The following is a 17,004-nucleotide window of genomic DNA, read 5'->3' on the forward strand; positions in this document are numbered from 1 at the left end:
ATCTGGCAGCTGGCTTTATGGTGATGCCCTTCCCTCCGAGAAGGAGCTCATTATTTATTTATTTTGGGAGGGGGGGGTAACTTTTTACTACGGAAAATTTCAGACCTAGACAAAGAGGAATAATAGTAAAGTGAATTTTCATGTTCCCATCATTCAGCTTCAACAATCACTGATTTGTGGCTTATCTTATTTTATACATACACATCCCTACCCACTTCCCCCTTCCTTATTTTGAAGCAAATCCCAGAGATAATATCATTTCATCACTGACTGTTGTAGCATACATGTAGTCCGCCAGGACTCCTGGTCTCCAGATGTAATGGCATCATGATGGACAAAGGGACTGAGTTGCAGCAGCCTGGGAGAAAGGGGGCGACCAAGGGGCATGGGTTTCCCGGACGTTGGTGTAGCACAGCATTTGTTCTCTGGCTCAACCTGAAGTGCCCCAGCACCTTAGCAGGTGTGCCTTATGGGCCATCAAGGGTGTTTAATGAATTCCTTTGGACTGTTTTCAGAAGGAGAAGATGAGGAGGACGAGGAGGATGAGGATGGTGAGGAGGAAGAGTTTGATGATGAAGACGATGAAGATGAAGACGAAGATGTAGAAGGGGAAGATGATGAAGACGAAGTCAGTGGGGAGGTTGGTGCAACTATGTTTGCTGCTCTGTTTCCTATTTGTAGTTAAAAATGTGGGTGATTTTATTTTGTATTGTTTTTAAGAAAAAGGAAAGAAAAGAAAAAGGACTTCCAATGTAATTAGTAAACTTGTAAATAGACCATTAACAGTTTGATGGTTAATTCCTGTTCCCCTCTTTTAGTAAATACTAAGTGAAATGCTTGGCTCTGTGGACTTATCAGTCTTGACCCTTTAACTTATTGGGAGGAAGTAGTGAGTTGGGTGTTCATTCCATAGGATGAGAAAACTGGAAATGTTGAGAACTGATGTATGGTCTGTCCCTTCTGTTGTGTTGAAGAAGGGACGGGAGGGTATGTTTACCAAGTCTGAACTTGTTCTTGTATGTTGAGTCTGATTCGGTAAATATGTTCTACGATTGCCGTTTTCAAGATTTGGGGATGTAAAGTTAAGCAAGAATGTGGTCCTGCCTTGAAAGAGCAGGTAGTCTAGTTTATGGGACACCCAGTAATACAGTATCTTTGAGGAGCTGACTGCCAAGGAGGACAGGAGAAAGGATTGACCTAACTTTGACAGACCTCAGGGAGGTCGTGAAGACAGGCAAAGAAAATGAAATGTCATCAAAAAGCATGTTCTTTGTAGTACAAAAAAAGTAAGGCTGAGCATTTATGTAATCTCATAGGTATTTAATGAAATTAAGTTCCTAAAAGGTTTTTATAAGGATGGGAATACAGAGAGTTTTGTCTGAACCTGTTCTAAAATTAACAATTTTTAGGGGCGCCTCTGTAGCTCAGTCGGTTAAAGCATCTGACTTCAGCTCAGATCATGATCTCACAGTTTGTGGGTTTGAGCCAGCAGCCTGCTTTGGATTCTGTGTCTCCCTCTCTCTGTGCCCCTCCTCGTGCTGTCTGTTTCTTGGGGAGAAAAAATGAATAAACATTAAAAAAATTACAAAAAATTTTTAATCATTTCTCGAATTATCCATTATAAATAGTATATTAAATAAACATGTCTGGCAAATAAAATGCTTACTTCTGAAAAGCAGTTTTTAAAGAAAATTTTAATTCATTTATTCAGAAAAACGAACAGATCTCAGAACATTAAAGTAGATAAAGATAATATTAAAGTTTTCTCCTTGGTGAATTTTTACATTTATTGGCAAGTTATTTTTCTCTTTGTATGTCTCAGCTTGGCAGATCAACCTAATAGTGGTTGCTATTTACTGTTCTTTAGGAAGAAGAATTTGGACACGATGGAGAAGTTGATGAAGATGAAGACGAGGAGGATGAAGATGAAGATGAAGGTGGGTCTGATGCACGCACGTTGGTCCTCCTAAGTTAAAAGTCATGGGGAAATGTCCATGAATTTAGAATTTTAAAACTGCAGGGAACAAAATAAAATTCCCTTTGCCCTGGTGGTCTTCACAGGGGCTTATATGGCCCTGTCAGTGAGCCTGTGCTGGTACAGACCTCCTGCTCTACGGTGATTAATAATGCCTGTCTGCAGGCAGGAGGCTGGCCTTCAGTCCCGCACTTTAAATGTGTTTTTAGACCCCATCATTTGGGTTACTGCCACACAGGAGATTTCTGGTTTTGGAATTCTCTCTTTTGACAAAAAGTCTTTCTAATTGGATCATAATTTTTGCAGAGTGTATAAATAGTACCTTTCCAGTTTTATTACTGTTAATTCTTTTTCCCTACCACAGCCAAAACCAGTGAAACACCTGTTTATTACTCATTGAGAGTATAGATTCTCCTACCTGTATAGGTTTCAGTGTACCAGATTATTTGCTCTGCTTTCCATTGGTTCATACTTTCTCAACATCTCTCTGTGCCAGGTACTGGACCAGATTTTACATTGAATACAAGAGTTGGGGTCCAGTACCTGCCTTCAAGGAGCTTTCTGAAACATAATGCAAATTTAAGTAATTTTATTGACATAGCCATGAATTTTTACTAATTGGAAAGAACAGGATGATGTATAGGTATTTTTGGCTCAAATACCTAAGAATTCTAAGAAATACGTTTTGAGTTAATATTAACTTGCTACAATTTGAGTCATCTTTTAGATGGCAGCTTAAAGTTGAGAAAACTGGGTTAACCTTGCTGTCATTTGAAATGTGCTGTGCATTTTGTCCTTCTTAAAATCGACAACCTACCAATTTGATCAGTCTTAACATTTTTTTCATCTCCCAACCATCAGAAGTTCATTGTTGTTACCTCCGTTAGCAGTAACTTAGACAAATGCCTTTCCCATTGTCTTAAAGTGAATTTTTGTTATTGTGCAGAGGAGGAAGAAAGTGGGAAAGGTGAAAAGAGGAAGAGAGAAACAGACGATGAAGGAGAAGATGATTAAGACCCCAAATAACTTGCAAAAAAAGAACTGTTCAGTATTGGTTGGACTGCTCATATGGATTTGGTAGCTGTTTAAAAAAAAAAAAAGGTAGCTGTGATACAAACCCCAGGATACCCACCCACCCAAAGAGCCAAAGAATAGTTCCTGTGACATTCCACCTTCCTCCATTTAGTCCCTCTTGGAAATTCACCACCAAGCTTGGGGACTTCACCCCAACAAAATTGTAAGCGTTTGTTAGGTTTTCGTGTAAGACTCTTGCTGTAGCGTGGATAGCTGTGATTGGTGAGTCAACCGTCTGTGGCTACCAGTTACACCGAGACTGTAACAGCATTTTTACTTTCTGTACAACAAAGAAGCTTTGTAAATAAAATCTTAACATTTTGGGTCTGTTTTTTCATGCTTTTCTTTTCTTTTTAATGAGATTTTTTTTTACATTAGGACATTTTGTGTGTCAACTGCCAAAAAAGTATTTTTAAGAATTTAAGTGAAATAAACACGTTCCTCTTTGGTAAAGCCTAGTTGTATGCTTACATTTTTAAATTAGACTTTAATTGTAAGCTCATGTTAAAACACTACAGAACTGGTTTCTCTGGCATTTGTATGTATTAGGTGGTGGTTGAGAGGAAATGCACAAGTGTATAGGATCTTTGAACACTTAAATTTGATTCTCATTTCTCTACTGTGGGAGTAGACTATTACTTATTTGTTTATAAATTTTCATTTTTGAGAGAGAGAGCGTACACGAGTGGGGGAGGGTAAGAGAGAGGGAGACAGAGAGAGGATCCTCTGTGCAGGCTCTGCACTGAGAGCAGAGAGCCGGACGCAGGGCTCAAACTCATGAACCATGAGGTTATGACCTTAGCCAAAGTCAGCCGCTTATCCAACTGAGCAACCCAGGCAGGTGCCCTGGGAGTAGACTGGTTTTTTTTTTTTTAATCGTTTGTTTATTTTTAAGAGATAGAGCATGAGTGGGGGAGGGGCAGAAAGAGGGCAAGACACAGAATCCTAAGCAGGCTCCAGGCTCTGAGCTGTCAGCACAGAACCCAACATGGGACTCAAACCCACAAACCATGAGATCATGACCTGGGCTGAAGTCAGACGCTTAACCGATTGAGCCACCCAGGCACCCCTAGACTTTTTTAAAACAACATTTGAAATTCAGTGCCTGGAGTCCCTGAAAGCCAATAAAAAATGTTAGGTTCAAGTAACAGGTGAGTTAAGAAAACAAAAAGTATAAAGGGAAAAGCCTTACTCAGGGTTCTGGGAGATCCTAATTCTAATTACTCCCTCTGCCAGTGGTTTCCTCTATAACCTTGTGTTGACCTCTGGATCACCTCCCAGTCTGTAAAATTGAGGGGGTGTGACCAAATGGCTTCTGAAGTCTCTTGTAGCACTGATGGTCTGTGACCCTCACTGACAGGAAGGTCTGAAGAAAAAAAACGGGCTTTGCATCAAGGCCAAAACACGTAGGGTTTGACTGACAAGTGAACAGAGTATGGTTTGTTATCAAGACAGGCGTGCTAAAGAGGAATGACATGTGAAAAGCCTTGCCAAGGAAGCCGGTAGGCACTGCCCAAGGTCAACTCAGCTTTTCCAGAAGATGGAAATTTTCTCTATTCTTAAAGATCCTAAAGGGATTTGGGGGAGGGGTAAGATGTTCGGCAGTCTGCGTGTTCAATGGCTCAACCATTTAATAGATACGTGACTTTGTTGTCAATGTTTTTTGTAGTAGAAGATTTGAGGATTCTTTTAGCAAATCTTAACACTATAAGCTACTGATAGGAGTAGGGTTTTTATGCAGAGAAGTAGTGTTAAAAGATTGGAATCTGAATGTGTAGAAAAAGTTACATAGTGTCAATGGTACTCCCAAATCGTGTACTTTAAAATTGAAGTCTCTGGGCTATAAAGTGGAGTTTGCTTCTTGCTAAGGAAATTCCAAAAAATTAAATTTTTATTTCTGGTTTAACAGGTACTACTATATTTTCTTCAGCCACAAGGCCTTTGCCATTTGGCAAATCTTCGAACATTATAAAGCAATTTCTTCCGTACCCAGGTTTTGCATATATTGCCAAATATCAAACAGTAACTTTGGATGATTGTTTTCCTGCCTCTTTAAGTTTACAGAATTTTTCCAGTATCTACCAAAGCACTTAGGCTGTGCCAGACTCCCTAGCTGGACAAGTGGGAGAGGGCTGGGATGGAGACAAGCGAGCTGTTGGATATGCTCACAGTAACTAGTAGGGAAGAGAAGACAGACGCAGGAGTGATACTTAACTAGTACCTGCAGCTACAGCTCCGGTAAGTGTGAGAGTAATACAGAGACTGGAAAGGTGGCATCCATCTAGAAGGATTGGGAATGTCTACTAGAAAAAATATTTCAGCTGTACATGCTGCCACTACAGGTTTAGAAATAAAACGGTTTAGAAGAGGAATGGGGGAAGGAGGGAGGAGCATGATGAACAGGGGTCTGAGGTTGGCACCTGATAAGCACCTTTAGATTCAAATGGGCAAGTTTGCCTAGAGGATGGGTAAGAATACAGGAATGGCAGGTGAGACTGCAGCACTAATTTGGGACTTCTAGGGGGCCTTTGAAGGTCATTCATTCTTGGGCATTCACTTTGTAAAATGTCAGTTTGACCTACTACATGTGGCCGGTGAAGATGTCTGGGAAATTACCAAGCCAGGTTTTCATTTCTATCTTTTTTTTTTTTTTTTTTTTTAAATAGGGTTCTCCAGAAGTCTGTGACATGCTGCCCTCTGGGAGGGCCTTGAGGCTCACCTGCTCTTGACTAAAGATTATTTTTAAATTGTTGACAAGCATTTTGGTGATGAGGCCACAGAGTGGACCCTATTTCTGGAGTTGTCTCCCATCTGAAGGAGACCCTCACTGAGCAGGTTTGCTTCCAGCTTTTGCAGTCTATGTGAGTTATCAACTGTCTAAGCTGGGTGGGAGCTGTGTTGGGCTGGATGGCTGGTCTCACCTTGCTTGTGCGGGGCGTAGGTGTAGTGGGTCTCTTCCTCACACCTGCTCTCCAGCCACAGCAGCTGCTCTCTCCCTGTGTAATATGTTGGAATGTCTTGATTGCATCTGAAACATTTGTAAATAAAAAGGAACCGATACTCATTGTGGAGACGAGGAAACTGAGGCACAAGCAAGTGAATCAAGGACTAGCCCAAGGTTTCCTGGTGAAGTGAAAGAACCTGGCCTAGAAGCCACATGGCCCAGTTTTCAACTTGGTGCTCTTACCTTTAGTTTTCTCATTCTGCTCCAGGAATCCAAGCCCAAGAGTGCTGGCCTCTTCTGACAGGAATGCAGAAGCATTGTGTAAGACGCTAGTCCCCACTCCTCACCAGCATGAGGACTCCTGACCAGTGCCTGCATGAGGGTAGTTAACGACAGTCCCATGTTTCCATTCTGGCATTCCTATTTGGGCTACACTACTCTACCCCCAGAGAAAGGTGAGACAGAACCATGAAGGTGGTTCTACCCTTAGGCCATGACCTTCCCTTTTCTCCAGCCCTGTCAAGTGGTGCTGACATCAATTTTAATGAGGCTGATGATACCGCTGTGTTGACAGTTTGAAAAGGGAGTCAAGTTACTAGCTGACTTAGACTTAAGCTTAGGTCGGCCAAACAGTTGCTCTGCAGGAAAACCACCAAGATTGCAGCAAGTGTAGAAATTCTTCCTAGAGCCAATTAGGTCAGCCTCATAATCTCTGACCAAGTATCTTATAACTTGTCCCAGAGGTATTGGGAGGGCATATAGAGAAAGAAAATGACCCTTGGAGCTATTCTGTCTGATGAAAGGGACTTCACTCCAGGGCAGGAGGGGTTTGTGAGGAGATGGGTATCCATTAAGGCACTGCCCCACCTCAACCCTAGAGAAGCAGGAGTGGTACTTGGTGAGGAAGGTCTCAGAATCCAGAGACCCTGTTTTAGCCCCAGCCTGGCCACTGGCTGGTATTTGGCCCCCTCCCCACCGCACTTCCTTTCTGTGAGTCTCCAGTTCCTCAGCTGAAATTACAGGGCCTGAACTAAAATGAGCTTACAGCTCTCTTCCAGCTGTACAGATCTGAATGGGGTACAATCCCAAGTTCTCTTCAGCAACAGGAATCCTTCAGTTACTCCTGCTTTACTCTGTTACCCCAGAGCCCTTCCAAGGAGTAGGTAAGGGTTTGAACTGATAGAAAATGTCAGCTTTGTTTTAGGCTGATGGAGTAAAAGGGATAGACCGGTAGCTGGAGACCAGTGAGGAGGCCAGATGTGGGCTGCACCTCTAGGACTGATGAGTGAGATGTCTTCCAAAAACTGCAATAGAAATATTAGCGGGACACCTGGGTGGCTCAGTTGGTTAAGCGTCCCACTTCGGCTCAGGTCATGATCTCAGTTTGAGCCCCTCATTGGACTCTGCTGTCAGCACGGAGCCTGCTCCAGATCCTGAGTCTCCCCTACCTCTCCCTATCCCTACCCCCACTCGTTCTCTATCTCTCTCGCCCTCTCCCTTCCTCCCTCCCTCTCCCTCTCTCTCAAAATAAATAAACTTAAAAAAAAAAAAGAGAAAGAAAAATCCTGGTAAATCCGCCTTGACCAGTCCGACTACTCAGTGTTCTGGAAGTAACATTGCAGACTCATCAGCATGAGCAGGATGTATATCTGCCACTAGAGGGCACTAATGCTTCCAGTCAAGGAGCAGATGGCCATTTATTGAGAAAGGATTCTTTTTTTAATCCTCAAACCCCGTGAAATAATAAACTGTAATCCCCATTTTACAGATGTGGAAACTGAAGTAGCAGGAGGTGAAGTGCACTGGGGTACCTGGGTGGCCCAGTCCTCAAGGGTCTGACCCTTGATTTCGGCTCAGGTCATGATCTCAGGGTTTGGGATTGAGCCCCGTGTCAGGCTCCACACTGGGCATGAACCCTACTTAAGGTTCTTTCCCTCTGCCCCTCTCCCCTGCTCCCATTCACTCTCTCAAAACACACACACACACACACACACACACACACACAAAACAGAAGAGATGAAGTTCCTTAGCCAGAGTCATGTAGCCAGTAAATAGCTAGCCTGGCTGGGATCCTAATCCAGCTATGCCCAAATCCAAAGCTTCTCCTCTCTATGAATGTGCCTCTTTAGGGCTCTCTGGCTCCAGACTCTGTTCTGGTAAGTGGGCATATTTCTTCCTCCTCACTCTGGGACAAAGTAGAGGCTGGCTAACCACACCCTGTTGGTTCCAGAGATTCAGGACCGAGTATAAGGTTTTCAGAGCTGGAGACGTAAAATGCTTGGGGGGGGGGGGCGCGGGGGGCAGGCAAACTGAGCATTCTGCAAATACAGTCCCCATTTTTAACCATTTTGTGTTGTGGAAGGCAGTCCTGTCATATACCACTTTGGTGAACTTGCTAAAGACCCTTTGCAATCTTGGAATTCTGTTCTCCCATTTGTAAATTGGGAGTGCTTTGCTGTTCTCTCTGCTGAGTGTGAAAGTGCTCGATGCCCATGAGGGGTAACTTCTTCAGAAGACCTGGGAACAGCCTATGCCATTGGCCTCTGTTTGTGGTCGACTAAGCTAAGCGTGCATGTGACCAGCTGTGCACCTACGAGCTGCTGTAGCAGTTGAATGAAAAGCAGGCAGCTTAGCAGGGGGTAGCCTGGCACTGAGGGATTCTGGGAGTGGATGGCAGGACCCTGGGGAAACTTGAGAAGTCCATAGGACCCCAGCCAGCTCCTGGGTTGGGAACTCCTGTCCAGCTCTTGGCTTTGTGCATTCCAGGGACCAGGTCATCTTCCACCTTGTCTCTGATTGGCCTTTAGGTTCCTCTCTTGCTGGGGCATCAGACCATTGTTTCCCTGCTTCCGGAGCCACCCAGTGCCCCCCAGGACTACCTGTCTAAATCCTACCAACAATCACCCTGCCACCCTGACCGGCTCCAGTCTGACCGGTCCTGAGCCCCACTTCTGACAAAAGAAATGCTGGCCCCGGTGTGTTCATGGCACACTACAATTTGTATGGCTCTTACATGCCCATTATCTTACTCAAGGAGGTAGTGTGAGGATTCTGACCCCATCTTTCAGATGAGGGAATTGAGGCACAGAGTGACTGTTGTAAGACCCCAGAGTGCAGAGCAAGACCGGCTTCTCTTCCCACTTTGTGCTCTTCCCGGAGAATAGTGGGCTGGTGTGAGAGAGCTAACGGGGGCTATTGGACCAGGTCCACTGGACTTGGGAGAAGCTCATGTGGGTGGTAACTTTTGAAATCCAGAGCTCTCAGTGATGCAGGTGCTTTAGTAGGTGGCAGATAGAGGGAAAAAGAAGAAATGAAGCTGAGGAAATCCACGTTCCCACGTCATGGGCCACTTGAGACCAATCTTTCAGTGTCCCACCCTGGACCTGTCATCCCTACGCTGCTCACCCCAGAGACACACACAAAACCTCCGCACCTTTCCAGCCTCACTCCCTGCCCCTCAGTCCCCACAAGTCCTTCCTGGCCCAGCCATCTGCATGTCCCTGCACGGGACTTGTTCATTCTTCCTCCACCTGCATGAGCAAAACCCACCCCATCTTCAAGAACCTCCACAAAGGTGTTAGCCTCCCCAGTGGCCTGCAGCCAGGGTTTCTTCCCTGGGGTCCTCACTTGATGGCCTTGGTGACTTGCTCTCACCATCCTGGCACTGGCTTCTCTGCTCCCTGTCTCCTTCCCCGCAGATAGTGGGTGCTTGGGCTACATGTGCACTAGCCATTGCTGTGCCTCACGCTGGCACTCCATGCACATTTCCTCGATGACCCAGTGTGTTAGTGTCCTGGGGCCTCCATAATAAAATACCACAAACTAGGTGGCTTGAACAACAGAAATGTGTCATCTCACGGTTCTGGAGGCTAGAAATCCAAAATCAAGGTGTCAGCAGGGTTGATTCCTCCGACGGCCATGGGGAAAGGATTTGGTCCATGCCTCTCTCCTTGGCTTATAGACATCATCTCCTCCCTGTGCCTCTTTCCATGGAGTTCTCTTTCTGTACATGTTGGTGTGAAAATTCTCCCTTTTTATAAGGACACTGGTCACCTTGGATTAGGGCCCACCCTAATGACTTCATCTTAACTACTTGCATTTGCAAAGATGATATTTCCAAACAAGGTCACATTCTGAGGTGCTAGATGTTAGGACTTCAACAGACGCATTTGTGGAGGACACAATTCAATTCATAACACCAAATGAGTGAATTGTGAAAACCTCTGGGCAGAGAATGGCTGTCAGGTGCTTAGTTCCCCCTCCCCCACCATCTCCCTTTGGGTGTTTGGATATACAACCAATGTGATTAAAAGGAGGGCCTGAGAACTCTGGTTTTGAGAGCACAGTCAAACCCTGATTTGCCTCCCATCAATTTTGTGATCTTGTGTGACAGTTATTTCAAACCACATTTCTCTTCCATATTAATTCACATTATTCAAACCATATTTCTCTTTTAAACTGTATTAATTCACATTCATTATCTTACCCTCCTTTAAACCCAACCAGAAAAATGAGTATATTTTGAGGAACAGAGGGCCAAAGTGGCAGCAGATAATACAGATCAGTACAAGGAAGTCTTGTATTGACCCCAAAATCAGGGCCCACCAATCTGGAACTAACAAAGTTCTATCTCCAGACACCTATGGGAACCTAAAATGCCAAGAAATCCAAGCTCCCTAAAGTAGAAGAAACGAGATCTCTTCTACTTGAATCCCTCTGCTAATGCTGGAGCCCCCACCTTGTAACATGCCTGACTTTAGTTGGATGCCTTGGTGATGGGGAGCTCACTCCTTATAAGCCAATATATTCCATCTTAGAAAAACAAAGTTCTTTATCTCTAGAATAATAAGGCATCTTTATCTTTTATTAGTTAGGGAAGCAGTCTTTGTAAAAAACTTCTAAGATTTAAAAAAATTTTCTTTAAATTTTTTGAGAGAGAGAGAGACAGAGCATGAGCGGGGAAGGGGGAGAGAGAGGGAGACACAGAATCTGAAGCAGGCTCTAGGCTCTGAGCTGTCAGCACACAGCCTGACGCGGGGCTCAAACTCACAAACTGTGAGATCATGACCTGAGCCGAAGCTGGACGCTTAACCGACTGAGCCATCCAGGTGCCCCTATACAAAACTCTTGTTTATCCAAATCTCTAACATTCTTGGGCATATGGAGCCACGGGGGGGGGGGGGGGGGGGGGAACTAATCCAGCTTTTTCAGTGGAGTCCTGTAAACATTTGATGATATCTATCATGCCCCTGCAACATCCAACCTCTTTTCCCCAAAATTTATCTCATTTGAATGTTCTTGCAAGTTTCAACTAATGAATACCCCATGACGAGATCCCAGTGTCAGGTTCATCCATGTTATAGCATGCATTACTAGTTCATTCCTTTCTTTTCCCATAATATTCTATTGTATGGCTATATTACATTTTATTTATATTTGTGTAGACATGTTTTCATTTTCTTGGGTATATGTGAGGAGTGGAATTGCTGGGGCATATGTTTACTCTGTGTTTAACCTTCTGAAGAACTGCCAACTGTTTTCCAAAGCAACTGCACCATTTTACATTCCCAGCAGCAGTGTCTAAGGGTGCCTATGTCTCCATGTCCTTGTAATGATCTGTCTTTCTGATTCTAGACATCCTCATGAGTGTGAGTTGGAATCTCATTGTGGTTTTGTGGCTAACGATGTTGAGCATATTTTCATGTGCTTATTTGCTAGAATAGTATCTTTTTTTAAAAAAATTTTTTAATGTTTATTTTTGAGAGAGAGAGACAGCATCAGTGGGGGAAGAGCAGAGAAAGAGGGAGACACAGAATCCAAAGCAGGCTCCAGGCTTTGAACTGTCAGCACAGAGCCTGACGTGGGGCTCGAACCCACGAACTGTAGATCATGACCTTAGCTGTAGTCAGATGCTTAACAGACTGAGCCACCCGGGTGCCCCTGGAATAGTATCTTTTTAAAAAAATGTTTATTTGGGAGGGGTGAGAAGGTCAAAGAGAACTCCAGGTAGGCTCCACGCTGTTAGCACAAAGCCCAATGCAGGACTCAATTCCACAACTGTGAGATTATGACTTGAGCTGAAATCAGGAGTCAGCTGCATAACCGACTAAACCACCCAGGCTCTCTAATATTTTTTTTTTTTTTTGTAGTTTATTTATTTTGAGAGAGAGAGCAGGGGAGGAGCAGAGAGAGACAGGGAGGGAGAGAATCCCAAATAGGCTCTGCAATGTCAGTGCAGAGCCCCATGAGGAGCTTGATCTCACAAACTGTGAGATCATGACCTGAGCTGAAACCAAGAGTATGATGCTTAACCATCTGAGCTTCCCAGACACCCCTGGGATAGTATCTTTTAGCACATGTCTGGATCAATCTGGTTGTCCTCAGGTTGACAGTATCCATGGTTGAGACGGGGTTGCTATGGGGCATTCTGAGCTACTGGGGCTGTTTTTAGAAATGGCTGTGAGCTGAGCAGACAACCAGGGAGAAGACTTTGTCTGGGCTGGTGATGAATGTCTGGGAGTTGCCCATGAGGACACATGAGATCTTAAAACCCAGTGAAGAGATAAGATTGCCAACATCTCTAAGTGTGAGGGGAGAAGAATTAAAGTTCTTAAAGCTTTGGGGACTCTTGGAAGTTAAAGGTGAGAAGAGCAAGTAGAGACACATCATGGAGATCCACTATCCTAATTTGGGAGATAAGGCTGCTGACTGTCCGGATGAGGTCTGAGGGTAGGGAAGGTCCCAGGAGGCCACAGGCAGTGGAAACAGACCAGGGAATCAGAGTTCAGGAATGAGACCACTATCTGGGTGGACAGATCTGGGTTGTTAGGGGTCTCACACATTTCTTCTGCTGCAATCCTCACTCCTGCCCTCTGGTGGTGTTTGCCTGCCTGTGGCAGGAAGTTGAAAAGTTCTTCCTCTGGAAGGGGCAGAGCTGAGAGTGGAACCCAGGCCTGACTTATTCCAAACCCTGTTTGGAATGTCCTGCTTTTTCCAGGACAATGTTCTGTCTCAGTCTCATGTGGTGACCCGACATAGGAAGAGATTGTTATCATTTGGAAGGAATTTGGGATGGGGGTTTTCACCTTAAATGTCAACTCTTCAGAAAGACTCTTCCTGGGTGTGCCTTGGTGGCTCATTTGGTTGAGCGTCCCCCTCTTGATTTAGGCTTGGGTCATGATGTCACAGTCATGGGATCGGGCTCCGTGTGGAGTATGGAGCCTCCTTGAGATTCTCTTTCTCCCTCTCCCTCTGTCCCTCCCTCCTCCACTTTGCACTCTCTCTCTCTCTCTCTCTCTCTCTCTCAAAAAAAAAAAAAAAAAAGACTCTTTATGACTCCCCATGCAAAGAAGCCCCCCCCTTGTTAGTCTTACCAGCACTCAACTTGTTTTTTTCATTGCCCTTATTATTATAATTCATGATTTTATATTGTTAAATAAAGAAAACCATAGGCCCCACATGGTGTCACATAGACCAAGTTCCCAAACCAGGGCTTAGTACCCAATCTAATTGCAGTTTCAAACCCTCCCCCACCCCCCCACTGAAATATGGTCTTAACAGGTCAGGAAATTTTTCTTTCCATGAGAGGCAATGAAATCTGCCACCTGGGTTCTCTCCATCCCCCAAAGAAAGATGAGGTGATCTGCACGATAAGATACCTTGTTTTTCCCTAGCAAGCAGCCTTCTCTGGAGCAATCCTTTTCTTTCATGAGTACCTTTCTTGCCCCACTCTCTGTCTAGAAAAACCTTTCATTTTGTACAATTCCTCTACTTGCTAGAGGGAGTGCTGCCCAATTCATGAACCGTTTCATAAACCCCGGTAGATCTTCAAATTTACTTTTTAAAGATCTTTATTGTAAACTACAAGTTGCAAGAAAACTCTTTGTTCCTCATTTTATTCCTGGTGCCTGGCGAGGTGCCTGACATACTAGGCACTCAGAAATTATTTGTTGAATGGGGGGTGAGGTCGCATTTGGAAAACGGAGGCAGATAAGATGTGTATACACAGATCAAAATTCTCTGAGGGAGTCAGTATGAGCTGACTTCTACCTTCCATACCCCCCAGGGTGTGATGGTGGGCTTATTTTCTCAGCGACAGTAGAAAAATGATGTTTATGTCACAGGGATGGGGACCAAGGTTGAGGAAGCAGGAAGTAGGTGTGGGTGGGAGTGTGACTAGCAAGGGTGCCTGTAAATGGAACAACTGAGAAACTTGGGAGTATCAGACACTTTGGCCACTTACCACCAGGTCCTTGGCGGCTGGGGTTGGGAAACTTGGGTGGATCAACAATTCACTTCTTCCTCAGAGGAACTTTCCAGAAGGCTGACTTCAGGAGCAACCCAGGGAACAGTCATGTTTGCCTAAGATTGAATGTGGCCCGAGGAATAAACATATGAAGTCAGCTATGCCTCAGTATTCATGCCATCTTTCCTTTTCTGCACTTGGGCACTGAGAAAATATTTATTGGCACCTATTAAGTGCTAAGAAATTGTGTGCTTGGTGCTAGGGATATAGTCAGAAACAGTCCAGGTCTGCTCGCAAGGAGCTCCTGGCCCTGCAGGACACTTATAATTCAAGGAAGGATCTAAGCAACATATGGGCAGAGGTATGGACCATCTTGTTCACCATGGTATCCCTAGGCTATTCGTGCTGAGCAGGTGCTCCAAATGGTTCCCAACCCAAAGAAGTTCACAATCTAAAGAGAAGACAGACAAGACGAGGGGCAGTTACCGTAAGAGATAATAAGTGGGCAAATAAGAGTCTTTTGGGAGCCCAGAGAAGATTGTTGGGGAGACCCGAGAAGAATGTGAGAGGAAGTGACTTCTATGTTAATGGACCAGAAGGTGGTCAGTCATGGCTCAGTACGTGGAGGTGGAGGAGTGGGAAGCCTACAGGCTCAGAAAACAGCCTATGCCAAGGCCTGGAGGTAAGGAAACATGACGCTTTAGGGGAACCCAAAATAGTTCAGTGTAGCTAGAGCACAGAATGGCAAATGATTAGGCAGTATTACCAGGTGGTAGGATGCTTTATAGGGACCAACTTAAGAAGGGGCTTAGCATAGTAGGGCTGACCCCTGGAGCCTCAGACCCAGGGGTCTCGGGTCTGGGAACTGGGTCTCCCTGCTCTACCTTGATCCCCATGACCCATCACTCTGGGTTACCCCAGTTTCTGCAAAGCTAAGTTCTTCCTTGCCCTCTCTTGCCAATAACAGGAAAAAAAAAAAATCCCTCATTGGTTTTAATTTGTTTTTAAGACCTTCCCACATGCTCTCACCCATTTCTATATATTGAACATTGATTCATTACCCAAGCAGAAAACGCCTCAGAAAGCTCTGGAAACTGGCTTTTTAAAAAGGGAGAATGAAATAAAAAATTTGTCTTTTTCTCCTTACTCTAGTAAGGTATATAGCACTACTTTAATTTACCGAAGTCTTTTATGTCATCACAAATGACATCAGCCTAATTTGCTTTTGTGGTGTGGTTGTATTTTTAAATGTGGTTTCACCTTTCTTCCCTTTAATTTTCACTTATTCACAAAGTATTCAAAACCATAATGGTTTTCTTTAGCATGAAGTTCCTAAGTTACTTTAGCGCTGCGTTTAATTTTCTCTGTAGTCAGGGTCTGTTGCTCAGCCTCACCCAGAGGTTGACTGTCAGTTAAACTTGACAGAACACATGTGCCATCCGGTCTAGCACACCCACATATCACGGATGAGTGAACCCCTCTTTCCTTTGGTTGCTTCCTCCTGGCCTCCAAAGGTGCACTTTTTCAAAACCCCTCAACTCTGGGACCCTGTTTAGCCCAGGGTCCATTTGCCATCTGCTTTAACAACCAATGTGACTCAGAAAAGGTCTATTTTTGTCCTGTCTGCTTCCTCACCTCCCTTGGCCAACAAATCTGCTATCTCCAGCAGATCCCCAAGTCTCCTGGTCTCTTCTTCCTTATTCTCCTGGACTGCACTGGGCCTTTGACCCTGTGGGTCTCCCCACCTCAGGACCACCCTAGTTCTATCACCGGTTTCTAGTCTCTTTTCTCCATTCCTGCCTTCCCATCTGCCCAGGCTCATTCCTCTGCACGCTCTCTCTGCCAGCAGTCTAACTACCCTTGGTCTTGGTCTTGCTCTGAATGGCTCAGGTTTCTCTCTGGCCCAGACCGCTACTCTGAGCCTCAGCCCTGCCTTTCCTCCTACCTGGTAAGCAGTTTCACCTGCATATTTATACTAACATGTCTTCTCGCCTTCCACCTGGAGGTGCCACCTCCTTACCTTTCTCTTAGTGTTACTTTGCTCATCAGTTCTGGTAAGTCAAGCTGGAAATCAGTGTTTTTTTCTTTTCTCCAAACTGCCTCTTATTTCTGAACTTTGTCTGCAACTTAACAACATATTGCAACAGCCCTAGACTGAGAGGCAGTCCAGGGTCCTGGTCCCAGCTCTGCTCAGGCTTTCCGGGTGGCTTTGGGCGAGTCAGTGGAACTTTTTGAACCTGTTGCGTCTCATATAACAGGAATGGAGACCACTTACTGAAACTTTACTACAGGCCAAGTACCGTGAGCAGGGCTTTCTATACATCATCTCACGAATCTATATCATTTTCCCATTTCATGGAAAAAAGAAAAGAGCATTCAGAGAGACTATTCACGATCAAGAGCCGGTTAGTGGGAGGGGCTGTGCTCAAACCACCCACCTCAGTAAGTCCACCTCCAGAATCCGTTTTTTCCATTACACCGCAGGGCTCACTCTCCCCACGCCCAAGGCAGCCGTCACCTCCCCACCCTCTCTTCGGGAATATTTGCTAAAGTGTGCACGCAGGTACGCTGCAACCAGGATTGGGGGCCCTGGTTTCCTTGCCGTGAGCCTAGAGCCCAGATCTCGCGAACAGAGCCTGCTGGGTTTTCCCTTCCCACCGCAACGCCTATCTTACGGGTGGCTCCGCCCCCTGCCTCGATTGGCTGGCGGGATCGAGGTGGGGCCCGCGGATTGGCTGCGCGGCGGCGGGCTGACGTGGCGGAGCT

General features: G+C 45.1%; 1 protein-coding gene and 1 long non-coding RNA gene across 5 annotated transcripts in view; one reads left to right on the forward strand and one right to left on the reverse strand.

The window, feature by feature from the left end:
* ANP32B (acidic nuclear phosphoprotein 32 family member B) overlaps positions 1–5,830 on the forward strand; it is a 26,950-nt gene extending 21,120 nt beyond the window's left edge. For 2 of the 3 annotated variants that reach the window (XM_042914043.1, XM_042914044.1), the window contains exons 5-7: positions 516–640; positions 1,868–1,937; positions 2,922–3,372. In XM_042914043.1, coding sequence (XP_042769977.1) covers positions 516–640; positions 1,868–1,937; positions 2,922–2,989 — 263 coding nt within the window. In that variant the 3' untranslated portion in view covers positions 2,990–3,372. Of the gene's footprint in view, positions 1–515; positions 641–1,867; positions 1,938–2,921; positions 3,373–5,106; positions 5,288–5,715 lie in introns of those variants that run through there. The other variant, XR_006196136.1, reaches the window with a different exon arrangement.
* Positions 1,637–16,872, reverse strand: LOC122205568. 2 transcript variants are annotated; one of them, XR_006196140.1, is made up of 6 exons: positions 16,677–16,872; positions 14,236–14,354; positions 6,237–6,365; positions 5,971–6,077; positions 2,394–2,536; positions 1,637–1,966 (listed from the first exon to the last, which is right to left on the reverse strand). It is a non-coding gene; the product is annotated as an uncharacterized LOC122205568 (long non-coding RNA). The 2 variants fall into 2 exon arrangements; XR_006196139.1 differs by having other exon boundaries at positions 1,637–2,536.
* Between the last annotated feature and the right edge of the window lie 132 nt (positions 16,873–17,004).

The sequence above is a fragment of the Panthera leo genome, chromosome D4 (genome assembly GCF_018350215.1).
Source record: "Panthera leo isolate Ple1 chromosome D4, P.leo_Ple1_pat1.1, whole genome shotgun sequence".
In the NCBI taxonomy this organism is placed as follows: Eukaryota; Metazoa; Chordata; class Mammalia; order Carnivora; family Felidae; genus Panthera; species Panthera leo.